At 38.9% G+C, this 16,629-nt stretch overlaps 1 protein-coding gene across 1 annotated transcript; it reads left to right on the top strand.

Moving 5' to 3' along the window:
* Positions 1-1,627: 1,627 nt before the first annotated feature.
* On the top strand, positions 1,628-11,791 carry LOC120298517 (vomeronasal type-2 receptor 26-like; the record flags this gene model as incomplete). Its single annotated transcript, XM_039322319.1, has 4 exons — positions 1,628-1,873; positions 7,564-7,791; positions 10,291-10,417; positions 10,857-11,791. Coding segments are annotated over 4 exons (1,536 nt in total), but the record flags the coding sequence as incomplete, so codon positions are not given.
* Between the last annotated feature and the right edge of the window lie 4,838 nt (positions 11,792-16,629).

Raw genomic sequence — 16,629 nt, forward strand, 5'->3', positions numbered from 1 at the left:
ACAACTTCATGAGGCTCAGTAGGTTGCATTATGAATCACTCAGATGATAATTATTGTAATTTAATACTTTAGTTATGCATAAAACCAACAGAGACTCTCTTTCATTGTTGCAGGCAAAGTGCTGTGATGAAGATGTGCTTGCACTGCTGTGATTGGAGCCAAATTCCTTTGGCATTCAAAAGGACTCAGATACATTGCCATGTGTTTCTACTCTCTGTCCTTTTCCTCCAGGCTTCTTTCAGCAAGACATTTAACCCCATGTGTGGTGACAAAGACATTTTAAGCTTAATTTCCCTGCCCTCTCCAATGATATAATCATTGGAGAATTTGTGTCTACTATATATCCTGAATTGCCTTTACTCCACTTTATGGAACACCCAGAAGGATCCTTGCGTGGAAAGCAAGTACTCTTTTGAAAGAAACCTTTCAGGTTTTTTTTTAATGTGATTGAATTCAAGAGATTCACATTAAAATTTTTCCACTGTAGATGAGAATCAAAACTGCTTTAGGCATGATTCTTATTTATAAATCTCTCTTAGTCAGGTGCTAGAATATAGCTGTTGAATGTAGCCTTGTAGATTCCTGGTTTTTCATGTGGCTGTTGCTACACAAGAATTAATCTGATCATTAAAAAATTCCTAAGTTTAATTTTAACAATATTGTTCCTCTATTTGTTTATTTTGTATGCAAAAAGAAAAAGAATCCTTGTTAAAAATATCTAGCATGATATCTTAATAAAATTTATAAATATATATCTATGATTCTCATAATCCAAATTTCTTTTTCTGACAAAGAATTAAAGAATTAAATTGGGAGACTAAGATGGCCATTTCGAGCTCATTCTGCTCTCTTCAGTTAGCCACACCCTTTATGGGATTTGAACCTGGGCAGTTTACATACTAGGCAGTGATTTAACCACCAAGCCACAGGCTCTCCTCCCTCTTTGCCAGCTCATAATATATAATGACATCATTAGGATTTTATCATTTATTCCTTATTTGCAAACACTTCTATATACCAAGACTTTTATTTTAAATAGATTATGGTTGCTTGAGATTTCTATTTATCATGCTGTATGTCTCCTTAGTACTTTAAGGCATAGAAAGGTGGGTCATTTTAAAATGTATGGGTGTGATCAAATGTTACAGTACATTTTGAGTATTTGGATTGTCTTAACAGTTGGGACAATTCATCAGTTTTTGCCCTCCAATTTCATTGCTATGCTACACATAAGAAATAATCCTTTTAATTGCATTAAAACCCTGTTTTAAACTTCTCAAAGTATGATGCCCAGATGCCCACATGATCCTCAAGTGACATTCAGACATTCCAACAAAGCTCCTCATTCCATGCTTTCCTCATCTCTGGAATATCTTAACTACTGAAATTTAAGAATGAAGGTTTTATTCTTTTTAAAACAATGCTTCAGAATATGGGTGCATTCTTCACTTCTCTAATACTCATTAAAGCAGACAAATATATCATTTTAGGCAAAGAGAAAAGCACTATCAAAGAAGTCTATCTAAATCCAATCCTTGTCACTTTCTAAGATTGTAGAACTAACTGAAACTCTTCTTGCAGGCCGTTGCCTAAAAACCTACAGCATATCCTAGCCTTCAGTTTTGCCATTCAGGAGATCAACGTGAATGAGAACTTGTTACCCAACATCACCTTGGTCTCCAAGGTCTATGACAATGGTTTTCAAGCACTGAAAGCCTCTGAGAACCTTTTGACTCTTTTCTTTGTTGAAGGCCGTTGTCCCCTCAATTACAGGAGGGGAAAGGAGCAAAACATCATGGCTGTCATTGGTGATCTCCCTTCCCAGAACACCATACAGATGGCCAACGTATTAAATGCTTACAAAATTCCACAGGTAGGTATCCGGGCTCACATAAATGCACAAGAAAGGAAAGAGTGGTGGTTAAAAGTGGAGAGAACCCCTCAAAAACAGCTGCAATATTGGGGAGCTGATTTGGGGTAGTTTTATTTATTTATTTTCCCAGAGAAATGTAATGTATCAATTAATTCTTAATAAGCACAAACGTCATATTTTGTTTGTAAGAAATGGTGTAGGTATCATTGTTTCTGTCTTCTTCTTCTTCTTCTTCTTCTTCTTCTTCTTCTTCTTCTTCTTCTTCTTCTTCTTCTTCTTCTTCTTCTTCTTCTTCTTCTTCTTCTTCTTTGGGTGTTGAGAGAGATACAAAATTCTGGTTCTTGCTCTTCTGGTGGACTCAACCATTGCTAATTGATGCTGTAATAGTGTGTCTGATGTTGTCTCTCCATCTTCTTTGACTTTCTCCCCTCTCTGTAAATGCCACAACAATGTTAAATACATTTATCAGTAAAGCACTAGTTATCTTAACCTTATAATATAAAATGCCAGATGAATACTCTCAGATACTGTCAGGTCCTTAATGAATAAGGCTCCTCTCTTGTTACTCATTCCTCTCTCCTCTCTATTTCTGGTTAGCACAATCAAAAACTGAGATGATTTTTGTCTAAAAAGTGTTGAATGGAATGCTAATGATGGTCTGGTTGCAAAAGCTCTGAGGAAAGATTTGTTGAGCCTCAGGTTTAGTATTTGTCTTTCCCATTAAGATTTTCTATGGAAAAACAGTATCCAAAAGAAATGTACTTACTTCCATTTTTTGATGTGTCTGCAGAAGCAATACTTAGTCTAAAAGTACATCATTATTATTCACTCTTTGCAGCTCAGTTATGGCTCTTTTGACCTTGCATTGAGTGATAAAATGCAGTTTCCTTCTTTCTTCTGGATGACTCCTAATGAAAACCTTCACTATGTTGGGATTATTCAGCTCTTGAAACATTTTGGATGGAATTGGATCGGCCTTCTCATCCCAGAAGACACCACTGGAGAGAGATTTTTCAGAATTCTGAGGCCAAAATTAATTCAGAGAGATATTTGCATTTCTTTTATTCAATTTATTCCAAGACTGATAAATTACGAACCCAGTATATTCCGGAAGAATAATCTAAATAGCATAGGATGTTCCTTATTGAATAGTAAACCCAATGTAATAGTTGTTTATGGGGACATGCAATCTATAGAAGGCTTACGAGTAATTCTTGAATGGTATGAAATTAATAGAAGGCTCCCCATAGAGAGGGTTTGGATCATAAGTGCTCTGTGGGATGTGACTTCCGTCTTTGTGCCCCAGAAATTCACAGCGTTGTCCTTCAATGGCAGTTTGTCTTTTGCCCTACACACAAATATGGTACCAGGTTTTCAAAAGTTCCTTGAGAACCTAAATCCATTTCATTCTAAAATGTATTTCCTATCTATGTTCTGGGGTGCTGCATTTACCTGTTCATTTCCAATGTACAAAATGTATGCATCAGGCAAAGGAAACTGCACTGGGAAAGAGGATCTGCAGAGTCTCCCTGGAACTGTCTTTGAAATGGAGATGTCTGGCCAGAGCTACAATATTTACAATGCTGTGTATGCTGTAGCACATAGTCTCCATGCTATGTATTCATCCAGAGCCAGGCAGAAGAGAATGGGCAATGGAGAGAAGTGGAATTTTCTGAAAGTCCAACCTTGGCAAGTGAGTTATAGTGCCTTCTACTTTAATGGGAATGTAGCCATAATAACATATTAATTTCAATTTTTACAAAATTCACTAACAATATATTTTTACTCCAATCCCATCTGCATTTACCTGAAAGTGTCTGATTGAACAAAACATGATTTCGTTTAGGTAATGTAGGAGATTATTACTAGGCTGAGCTCGAGGATGGGGTCAAAAGCATCATGAGTCTGGCATCTCTCTATCCCTATAAGAGACCTAAGTCCAGCCCTCTTTAAAATCCATTCATTCTTTTCTGGCACCAATTCACCTTGGCCATTAATAGTTCAGAGTCTCGTGTATAGATAGCAGGAAATAAAATTGTAGTACTGTTCTGGTTCCTCATCTCTTGCATCTCACAGGTTGGCATAGAACAAATAACATTATCAGATTCTTCATTAAGCTATTCCTCTAGAGTAGAAGAATTACATATCTAAAAATTTAAAATTGCTGTTTATAATTTTTAGTTGTCTAGACGCTTGGTGGTAATCTCTGAAATTGCTTATTCCTTATTTCTTGTCGCCATATTGTTATATTTTTAGGTATTGTTCTATATTTTAGGTATCACATTAGATATATGGAAGTAATTTTTCTCCCAGGGGCTTTCTGCTCCCTTTCCAATCTTCAGTTCCCAAAATTCTCAAATCCAGAAAAAGACTACCTTTTTTGTAGCACTTTCTGGTTGAGTAGCAGAAGAAAAATTCACTAAAGTAAAGAGAAGGAGGAATTTCTATACAATAGTAATAATAATAATAATAATAATAATAATAATAATAATAATAATAATAACAACAACAACAACAACAACAACAATAATAATAATCCCCCAGTGAGGCACTACATTGACGTGGTTGTGGAGCTTGTGTACTCTGAGGAAGATGAGAGCTATGCCAGAGGTTCAACCTCACTGGACAGGTCTCATCAGAGGAGTCAGACAAAGAGTGTCTCTTCTATAAAAAATATGGTGAGACGTAAATTTCAGAATGCCATACCGGCTCGGATGTTGCCCGGGTTAACAAGGTCCACGCTAGATATTGGAGTTCCTGGATATCTGGTGAAAAATTGGTTACAGGACTTAGGATTGTTGGCTGAGCAACCAGGGCCAGCAGCTGCAGAACTACTGGAAGAAAAGGTGTTTACCCGTCGCAGATACACAGTGATGGAAAACAAAGAAATAATGATCTGTTACTACAGATCAAGTCCAACAAGAAGAGGATATCAAAAACGAATGCACCAGTTCTGGAAAAAACAACATCCAGAATCAGAAATAACAGAACAGAGACTAGCAACTCAATGCAGATTTATAATATGAAATAAAGTATTCACAGAAACAGAATTGGACGAACTGCAAAGGCCTGAGCAGGGGGTTGGACTAGATGACCTCCAAGTTCCCTTCCAACTTTATTATTATTATTATTGATCATCGCACAGTCAGCCAGATGTTCAGACTGGATTTGGCATTTTGTCTACCTATCGAGTCCTTACCCAGGACCTGGGATAGGCAGATGTGGATGTTTGATGGTATTACAGGTATCGTCGCAGGATGGAAGCAGTTCCTAATAAGGCCGCCTTTTGCAATTGACTAATAGCAAATTTGTCAATGCCAATGGTGTTCAAGTGGTGCTCCAGTTGTTTTGGGATTGCACCCAAGGAGCCTATGACTATTGGTACTACCCTTGCTTGCTTTTGCCACAGTCTTTCTATTTCTATTTGTAGGTCTTTGTATTTTGTTATCTTCTCCAGTTCTTTCTCGTCTATTCTGCTGTCTCCAGGCACTGCCACATCCACTATCCAGACTTTTTTGTCTTTCTTATCGACAATTGTTAAGTCTGGGGTGTTATGTTGCAGGTGCTTGTCTGTTTGAATTCTGAAGTCCCAGAGCAGTTTAATTTTATCATTTTCTATGACTTTCTCTATTTTATGATCCCACCAGTTTTTGCTTACAGGCAAATGATATTTTTTTCAGATCTTCCAATGCACCATTGTTGCTACTTTGTCATGCCGCTGCTTGTAATCAGTTTGTGCAATCTTCTTGCAACAGCTTACCAAGTGGTCCACTGTTTCTTCAGCTTCTTTGCATAGGCGGCACTTACTGTCTGTTGCTGTCTTCTCAATTTTGACTTTGTATGCATTTGTCCTTAAGGCTTGATCTTGTGCAGCCAGAATTAGTCTGTGCGATGATCGATAATAATAATAATAATAATAATAATAATAATAATAATAATAATAATAATAATAATAATAATAATAATAATGGAATAAAGTTGGAGACAGGGGTAGTATAGGATGAAAATACTTGTCTTTCTCTAAGATATGCTTGGTGTAGATATTTTCAGTCCCACAATGGAACTTTTTAATCATGTTTTCTGGGACAGAATTCCCAAAAATATGGTGACATCCATTATATATAATGTGCTGCCACAAACCTATTCTCCAAAGCATCTGAAGGCAGAATAAGAAGTAATGGATGGAAAATAATCAAGGAGAGAAGCAACCTAAAACTAAGGAGTAATTTCCTGACATTTAGAACAATTAATCAGTGAAATGATTTGCTTCCATAAGTTGTGGATGCTCCAACATTGGAGGTTTTTAAAAAGATATTGAACAACCATTTGTCTGAAATGATATAGGACAGGGGTCTCCAACCTGTGGTCCATGACCCGGTACTGGCCTGCGGTCTCTGAGTCACCCAACTGCAGGAATGGTTGGCGAATGTGGGAGCGCTAGGGCTCCTGCCAGTGTCACGCAGGTGCTAGTGGCCTTTTGTGCATGCATGCAAGTGTTAGCCACCCATTTGTGCATGCGCATGGGCACTAGCAGCCCATTTGCAGCCCCTAGCATCCTGCTTGCACAGGCGTGCAGATGGCATGAAACAGCACGGCTGCAGGTGTGTGGGTCCTAGTGCCGCTGTCATGCACGTGCTTGTTTGTCCATGCCTACGCACACTCACACATTTCTCTGCTCCTCCTTTCCCTCTGGGCTGCCAACCCGGAAAGTTTGGGGAGGTCTAGTATAGGACAGGCATTTGTCTGAAATGATCTAGGGCAGTGGTGGCGAACCTATGGCACATGTGTCGCACTCAGAGCCCTCTCTGTTGGCACACACGCTGCCAATGCCAGCAGCAGGTCCATCAGACCGCCACCACCACCCAGAGCAGGACCCCCACCCAGCACAAAGCAGGCGAAGAAGCCAACTTGCAAGCTGAAGTAGAAGTGGTAGAACAGAGGTCACAAACCATTGTCGATTGGTGGACTGGAAGAAAAGGGAGGGGGAAGTATTTTACATGCATGCGTGCATGCATGGGGCCGTGAGCATGCATGTGCTACAAATAGGTGTGGCTAGTGCCTGCATGATATTCACTAGCCCTGCCTCATTCTTGCATGGTGCAGCACTTTGTATCTGTACCCCGCAGCGCGGCAGAGGCCATTTTTGCACCATGCCCCACGGTGACCCATTTTTGCGCCACTGGTTTTTGAATGGCAGAGGTGGCACTCAGAAGCGTCTACCTGCCCCCCCCCCAGGGCACCACAATGCTGATGCGCCCCTGGAACTTTGCGATAAATAAGTGGGTTTGGGGTTTCGATTTAGGCTCTTGGTCTCTAAAAGGTTCGCCATCATTGATCTAGGGTCTCCAACTTGAGAAAGAGGTTGGAGTAGAAGACCTTCAAGGTCCTTTCCAATTCTGTTATTCTAATATTCTGTTTTTCTATTATATTTCTTAGCAATAATTTTTGTCTCATGAAATGCAAAATTTGGAAGAGCAATCTATCTGACAAAATCTGTATTAATTACTTAAACTTAAAAAATATGAACATATTCCTGCAAAGTAGAATTATGCCTTTGAACATAAAAAAATATTAACTCAAATGTTCATTAAAAATCAAGCTCAGCACCATTTGGTAAATCACAGCATGGAACTGTAAATCCTATTGCCTACTATTAGCATAATTTCTCACTTATCTCTCTTATCTTTTAGCTTCGTTTATTTCTGACAAAACTCCATTTCAACAATAGTGCTGGGGAAGAAATAGCTTTCAATGAGAATGGAAATCTGGCAGCAGCATACGATATCATCAACTTGATTACTTTCCCCAATCGATCCTTTAAGAAGATCCAAGTTGGACATATTGAACCTCAGAGTTCTCAGAAGGAAGACCTCACCATTAATACAACTGACATTGTATGGAATCCCAAATTTAAGCAGGTGAATTTTAAAAAAACAACTAAAATGGTGATATTTCCTCAATTTCTGGAATTTTAAAGAAGTAAACTGAGAATGGTTCCAAAGTCATTTGAAATCTTCCTAATGATGTTAGAACAATTTTGTATCCTGGAAAAATGAAACAATTCTCAATTCTACATTATACTTTCAGATTGTGGGGAAAGAGAGCTTTGCTGGCTGGGGTTATGGACCATCTGGGTCCAGAGGACTTTCCCACTAATGGGTTTATCTGACTGTTTAGTTGATGGTTGAATCAGTTTCAGAACCAAAGCATGAAAACGGTCAGCATATCTATTCACCACTTCAGCCTAACCTACACATCCCATCTCCCTGGAGTTTTGCAGGGCATGTTTCTCTTGCCACTCACAGTTTTTCCTTCCCATAGCCAATTCAAACATCTGGGGACAGCTGCTGGCCATTTTGATACAGTGGTTTTTTCAAGTGATGTGCTTTGGAAAAGTATAGTAAATTTCCTGCTTTAGAGAAGTGAATAGCTTTTCAGCAGGCACTGATGCTTATGCATTTTGAAATACAGGCAAGATTGAACTAATGTGCTATCCCATTGTATTGCTCATCACAGAATAGGAGAGATTAATTGGACATCTACTAAAACTGACCATCACCCCAAGTCTTGCACTCACCACACCTGCATTTGCTTCCTTGATTGGTATAATTTGTTCTAGTATGGTAGCCTCTGTGGTGGGAATGCCCCCTTGCACATCTCAGAAGCTTCATTCTACTGCTTATGAAATGCTTTGGATATACTGTATGTCAGGCTGTGCCATGTGGTCGGTCTTATACCTTCTTTCTTCCTTTTTCTCCCCATTGTGTTGCACAGAAATCTTATGACAAATGATTGTGGGCACCCATTCTGATTGAATTGTTCATGTAGCTACCTGCTCTCCAGCTGTTTGTCTTGCTGGTTACTCCAGTGGCTTTTCACCTTGCCTTATAGTATTATGATGCAACTCTTTTTGTGTGACAGTGGATGGTTGCTGTTAAAATTCAAAATTGTGGAACATTGGTGGCCTTGTGATAAACTGTGGTTTCTAGGTATCCCAAAGATGCTTTTTCATGCAGCAACTGGACTTTCTTGTTTTTCTTTGAAGACATTTCACTTCTCATCCAAGAGCTGAAGTAGCCTCTTGGATGAGAAGTGAAACATCTTCAAAGAAAAATAGCATAGTCCAGTTGCCTTGTAAAAAAGAATTTTTGGGATTACTATGACCTGGATAACGAGAATCTCCATAGACATTTAGCTCTAGTTTCTAGGCTTCCATCTTCTGTGTTTACAAGTACATCTAAAAATCATAATTGCCTAGTTGTTTTTCCTTCATTGTGAACTGTATATTAGGGAGGATGGATTTCAGTATGGTATGAAAATCTGTAAGTGTATTTCTCTTGATGAGGACAAATATCTCATCCACATAGCAGTACCAGAATTTAGATATGTAGTTATGAAATATATGGTGTTCTAGTTCATGCAGGACTGTTTCTCCTGCATGAATTCCTGACATTCATCAGATGAGGAGCCCCAAACTCATTGGTAGCCTCACACTGCAATGGACAAGGATACACATTCAATTTTCAACTTTTAGGATTGTTGGACGAGCAGGCACAAAAATAGCCAGGGAAGTGATTGAAGCCTGGGAACGGTCCCCTGATCATTCATTAGGAATGATGATTTACATTTAGCCTAGTACTTAAAAGGTGAGGGCTGGGCAGCACACGCTAATGACTTAAAAGCCAGCCATCAACATCTAAAAAGCCACTTACCACAGGCACTATAAATACCACACACAGAACAGCACATACTGTGTTAGAGAGAAGTTCCTAGAAAATGGGTTCCAACACAAGTCCAAAAGCTTGGAATACAACCTCGGGTCCCAAAGAATGACCCAGATTAGATCCTGCAATATTATCCTGGGACACACATATTGGCCTTCATTTGTGACTACATTTATTATACATGGAGAATTAGGACACCATTCTCCAATGGCAATGCAACACAGAGATAATTGAAAAAGGACAGCAAATGCTACGAAGGAATATATTTGCCATCAGCTCAAGGAAGTGAGGAAGACTAAATATGGATGTCATTACCAATCAAAATTCTTAGAAATTCAACATTTCTCATATAAGTTTATTTCTTATTATTTGTCAAATTAAGACAGGTCATTAAGTTTGTGAGAGATTCTTCCATGACCCTCTTCAGGACTTTTCAAATTCTCTTATGTATGATGTAGGAATTGTGAAGGGATTTTTATCCAAATTTTCAATAGCATTTAGAAGATTGTTCAGATGTTTACTTCTACTCTGACTGAATCTAGAAATCAGTTCTAGGAATTCAAAATTTTGCATTAAAAAACTTACAAGAAAATGATTGCTTTAGGATTTATTTACAGAGAATGACTGCTGACTGATTGAGTAAAAACCAGATTATAATTCTTCTTAATTATTTATTCTTTCCATTCCCATTAGACACCACCTTCTGCCACCTGTGTAGACAGTTGCTATCCTGGGTACCGGAAATTAATTAAGGAGGGGAAACAGGTTTGCTGCTATGACTGTGTCCAATGTTCAGAGGGAAGCATTTCCACCATGGTTGGTAAGAAAAAAAGATCTACGGTAATACTGTATCTCTTTAAAAGTATATTTTTCTCTAATCAAGTTTGGGTTTTTTAATATAATTTTAAATACAAGAATAGATTGATTGGGATCTCTCACCTGCCTTGTTTTCTTTCTTCCTTTTTTAAATAGAAGCTTTTCTTTATTTCGGTGTGTAATCTCTTCTTCAAGAAACATGGCATATTAAATAAACTTTTAAAAAGATTTTCGTAAGGCAAAATTTTTGAAAGAGGTTTATTTTCTTTATATGAAGCCAATTCTACTTATCAGATTCAAGTGGTAATATGGAAACTTGCTCAGAATACAACCATACTTTTATGTGTGAAGATTCCAAAAACTGTTTCAGCAAGGAATAATTGTTAAAACCTAATATCAATTCAATGTGTAGAATTTTTAAAGATCTTATTTATGGTTTTTAGATTCCAAGCAATGTGAGAGGTGCCCAGAAGAACAATATCCAAATGACAAACACCATCAATGTATTCCCAAAATTATCGCCTACTTATCCTACAAAGAATTCCTGGGAGAAATCCTGACTAGCATTGCTGTTTCTTTTGCTGTAATCACAATTGTAGTGATGGGGACATTTCTCCGCCACCAAAACACTCCCATTGTCAAAGCCAACAATTGGGATATCACCTGCACTTTGCTTTTCTCACTCCTGCTGTGTTTTCTTTGCTCTTTCTTCTTTCTCGGATGCCCAGGGATAGTCACATGTCTCCTCCGGCAAGCAGTTTTTGGAGTTGTCTTCTCCATCGCGGTATCTTGTGTGTTAGCCAAAACCATCACTGTGGTTCTGGCCTTCATAGCCACAAAGCCAGGGAACCGCATGAGGTGGTGGGTAGGGAAAAGCCTGTCTGTCTCAGTCATTGTTTTTTGCTCACTTATTCAAACAAGCATCTGTGTTGTGTGGTTGACCATTTCTCCTCCTTTCCCAGAATTGGACATGCATTCCCAATTGGATGAGATCTTAGTGCAATGCAACGAAGGCTCAGAGATCATGTTTTATGTTGTGCTGGGCTACATGTGGCTTTTGGCCCTCATCAGCTTCGTGGTGGCCTTCTTTGCCCGGAAGTTGCCTGACAGTTTCAATGAAGCCAAACTCATCACCTTCAGCATGCTGGTCTTCTGCAGTGTTTGGGTCTCCTTTGTGCCCACCTACTTAAGCACTAAGGGGAAATCCATGGTGGCTGTGGAGGTCTTCTCTATCTTGGCCTCAAGTGGTGGTTTATTAGGTTGCATTTTTATGCCCAAGTGCTATATTATCATGCTGAGACCAGAGCTGAATGCCAGAGAGCAGCTAGTTAGGAAAAAGACTAGTGTGGTTTCAAGTGCAGCGTTAATGCTGCCCTAATTCCTAATTTGGCTGAAGACAACATAACAGATGATTGGTCAAAGAATTTTATTCAGGAATAGATGTCTTCTTCCATTTTTGAAAGGAATAACATTTAGACTTGTATACAGCTCCATAGCAATTTCAGCACTCTCGGCACGGTTTACCATGTAAGCATTACTTGCACATTGCCCCCAACAATCTGGGTCCTTATTTACCAACCTCAGAAGGTTGGAAAGCTGAGCGAACCTTGCGCCTCGTCAAGATCAAACTCCAGGCTGTAGGCAGACTTTGTATGCAATACTGTCTTCTAACACTATGCTACCAGGGCTCTTAATGTAAGAAACTTCACAAACACACAATAACAAGGAAAAAATGTGCACTATTTTTTCTGGATGAAGACGTCTTTTTCTTTGATCCATAAATTGAAAGCTACATTTAGAAATATAGTGGCTAGGATATCCACAATTAATCTTATATATTAAATAAGATTTTATCTTCTTTATATTGAATTACAATAAAATGCTAATATGATTTATAGTTATGTATTTATGTATCTTTCCAACACATTTTCGTTTTAATATCATAATTTAAATTTCAGGGTATGGGGATCAGATTCAAAATTTTGGAAAATGCCAACACCTCAGAATGTTATGCTCTGATATAAAACATGATGAGTCAGACCATCCAAATTACTTCTCTACTGGCGGAAACATTTTCTGCCCGGGTATTTCAACAAAATAGTGATTTGTTATTAGCAATTTTACTTCAACTTACAATATTTACGCAATTTTATTAAATTGTCAACACACTTTCTTTGCTATCTTGTCCCTTATTTTATTTATTTTTTATTGAATTTATAAAGCTACCCACCACACATGGAAGGGAAATCTCAGTGATGCAAATCATATGAACAGTAAATATAAAAACAGAAATGCAAATCCTAGGTGAAGGGAGAGTAAAACTAGCCATCTCAGCAATAGAGCCATCTACACATGTCTCCCATTCCCTGAGAGCCCCAGGTCCGATGACATAATCAACTCTTGAGGGCCTTCAGGAATTAAACAGGATAGAGCTCATCTAATTTTAGGGATGAAGAATGTTCCATAAGCCGGATAACACATCAGAGAAGTTACATTTCATAGGAACCACTAAATACATGTCCCTATCTGATGGTCCCACAGCATGCATCCTCTAGCACAATGGTTCTTAACTGTTTTGAACGAATCGCCCCCTTGAGCCAATGATGAAATTGTCATCGCCCCTCTCCCCCAACATAACCTCTCAATCACCACATAGGAAATAATTCTTCAATTTATGCAAACACTTGTTTTGTTTTCTTTAAAATTGTCATCAGGACATATCAATGCAAATAATTTATTTCCAGTCTTTTTCCCATATCTCAACTGTATGAAAAAATTTGGTGCCACCCATCACTTTATTCCCAAACTTCGTGATACATGTATTTCATTATTATCTTATTTAATTTCACTTGTAATTCAATCATTAAATATTACTGTTTTTCTTTTCAGGCATTTCACTTTCTTGCAATTGAATTTTGTTTTCAGTGGTCATTACATTTAAGTGTCTTGAATAAATAAGATAATAATGAAATACATGTATCACGAAGTTTGGGAATAAAGTGAAGGGTGGCACCAAATTCTTCAATAATTCTGAATGTATGCAATTGATTATGTGCCAGTCTCAGTGAAAAGAAAAGGAAATATAACTCTATTGTTAAATATATAATGGAAGAGGGAAGGGTTTTCCATTCACAGATTGGCATAATTTAACTATCAGTCAATGTCCATGCCAAGAAAGCCATCATGACATTGATGATCCCAATTAGACACTTCTTCTAATTAGACATAATCGTATGAGCTATCTATCTGGGCATGGATATCAGATGTGGAAAAGAGTGCAAGTTGACTCTTCAAAGCACAATTGTTGATGTGAAGGAATGAACAGATCATGAAGACTAAAATAGTTTTCTACTGACTTACTTCATTTGTGACCAAGGAAAGAGAAAGACTTAAGGAAGCCAAAAATGCACTCAAAAGTTCTTCAAAGGACAATCTTACTATTTCTTTGAAAATACAACAAACACCGGCAGTTTTATTGAAGAAAAAAAAACTGGCATGCTTCATCGCTCATCCTATCAGGTGACTTCAGAGGAATGGAAGCTGACTGGCACTTCTTGGCTACTTGACTAAATGCTTATTTCAAACCCCAGGCTTCTGAGTCAATCTCCAATTCACGAAATGTGTTAAACCTATGTTTAAAAGCAGTTCCATCAGCAGAGGACTTGTGAGAAGGCAGGTGCATATGACAGTGCAGGATAGAGAGATCTGGCTTGTATAATCCCACCATTACCATGCCTGTCCATTGTTTAGACAGTATGGATTTATCTGTGTCCTCCTCTACACTGGGGGAAAGGTATGCAGGTTCAGAGATGGGAAGAGAACACTTTCACTGAGCTGACAAGGAGCATTCTAGGACCCTGTCACCACTGCATGCAAACAGGGATCTTGAACTTTCTACCAAAATATCCATCATTCTCCAGATTGTCCCATCCTGCTCTAAAAAATCTTTGCCCAACTTCAGGAGTCTTCCCTTGAAAAGTAGTAATCAAAGTCTCAATATAATTCTTAATGCTTTGTCACATGAATAGAACAAGGTATCTAATCCTGTTAGTATTTAAATCTGTATTCATTTAGCAAACTTATATAGCTTCCCATCCATACACAAATATATCTGAGCAGCTAATAAAGTATATATAAAAGCAAAATATAAACACCATTGGAAACATCATTTAAAAATCAATTGAGTCTCTTACAAGGCATGTAAGAATTAAACAACTTCCACCTCCATTAAAGGACTCCACCAATATTCTAGCCCCAATGACTGAAGAAGGAACCAAGTCTTCAAGATTTCTAGAAAGTCCACATGGTTGGGACCATCTGAATTTTGGAAAGAAGCTTCACAGTACAGAAGACATATGTCCAGGATCCCACTCGGTATCATTCTTTCACAAAATGGATCCAGAATTTCCCAACCTGCCAGAACTGTGACACCACTGAAAACAGGCAGCCCTGCACATTACTATGTACCATGTAGCAGTTTAAAAATGACAACCAACATTTGATCAAGAGCATCCTGTCATTACAGTCTGGTTTGGAAGCATTACTGGTTCAGACTGAAAGGCTGTGCAGAGAACGGTGAGGATGGCAGAAAAGATTATTGGCAGTTTCCTTCCTTCAATCCAGGACATAGCATATAAGCATTGCTTGAGCAGGGTCCGCAATATTGTCTGGGACACTACACATCCATTTCATAACCTGTTTTCCTTGTTACCTTCTGGGAGGAGGATTCTGGGTAACCAAAACAGAACATCCAGATTCAGTCTCACTTTTGTTCCATATAGTATCAACCTTGTGAACTCTCAACCTTCCTCTTTCCACTATATGGGAAAAAAAGTGGGGCAAAAAAGTATTTAGTCAGCCACCAATTGTGCAAGTTCTCCCACTTAAAAAGATGAGAGAGGCCTGTAATTGTCATCATAGGTAGACCTCAACTATGAGAGACAAAATGAGAAAACAAATCCAGACAATCACATTGTCTGATTTGGAAAGAATTTATTTGCAAATTATGGTGGAAAATAAGTATTTGGTCACCTACAAACAAGCAAGATTTCTGGCTCTCACAGACCTGTAACTTCTTCTTTAAGAGGCTCCTCTGTCCTCCACTCATTACCTGTATTAATGGCACCTGTTTGAACTTGTTATCAGTATAAAAGACACCTGTCCACAACCTCAAACAGTCACACTCCAAACTCCACTATGGTGAAGACCAAAGAGCTGTCGAAGGACACCAGAAACAAAATTGTAGACCTGCACCAGGCTGGGAAGACTGAATCTGCAATAGGCAAGCAGCTTGGTGTGAAGAAATCAACTGTGGGAGCAATAATTAGAAAATGGAAGACATACAATACCACTGATAATTTCCCTCGATCTGGGGCTCCATGCAAAATCTCATCCCATGGGGTCAAGATGATCACAAGAACGGTGAGCAAAGATCCCAGAACCACACGGGGGGACCTAGTGAATGACCTGCAGAGAGCTGGGACCAACGTAACAAAGGCAACTATCAGTAACACACTACGCCGCCAGGGACTCAGATTCTGCAGTGCCAGACGTGTCCCCCTGCTTCAGCCAGTACATGTCTGGGCCCATCTGAAGTTTGCTAGAGAGCATTTGGATGATCCAGAAGAGGATTGTGAAAATGTCCTATGGTCAGATGAAACCAAAGTAGAACTCTTTGGTAGAAACACAACTCGTCGTGTTTGGAGGAGAGAGAATGCTGAGTTACATCCAAAGAACACCATACCTACTGTGAAGCATGGGGGTGGCAATATCACGCTTTGGGGCTGTTTCTCTGCAAAGGAACTAGGACGACTGATCCATGTACAGGAAAGAATGAATGGGGCCATGTATCGTGAGATTTTGAGTGCAAACCTCCTTCCATCAGCAAGGGCATTGAAGATGAAACATGGCTGGGTCTTTCAGCATGACAATGATCCCAAACACACCGCCCGATCAATGAAGGAGTGGCTTCATAAGAAGCATTTCAAGGTCCTGGAGTGGCCTAGCCAGTCTCCAGACCCCACCCCATAGAAAACCTTTGGAAGGAGTTAAAAGTCCATGTTGCCCAGCGACAGCCCCAAAACATCACTGCTCTAGAGGAGATCTGCATGAAGGAATGGGCCAAAATACCACAACAGTGTGTGCCAACCTTGTGAAGACTTACAGAAAACGTTTGACCTCTGTCATTGCCAACAAAGGATATATAACAAAGTATTG

The sequence above is a fragment of the Crotalus tigris genome, unplaced genomic scaffold, assembly GCF_016545835.1.
Source record: "Crotalus tigris isolate CLP2741 ecotype Arizona unplaced genomic scaffold, ASM1654583v1 scf7180000023944.220044, whole genome shotgun sequence".
NCBI lineage: Eukaryota > Metazoa > Chordata > Lepidosauria > Squamata > Viperidae > Crotalus > Crotalus tigris.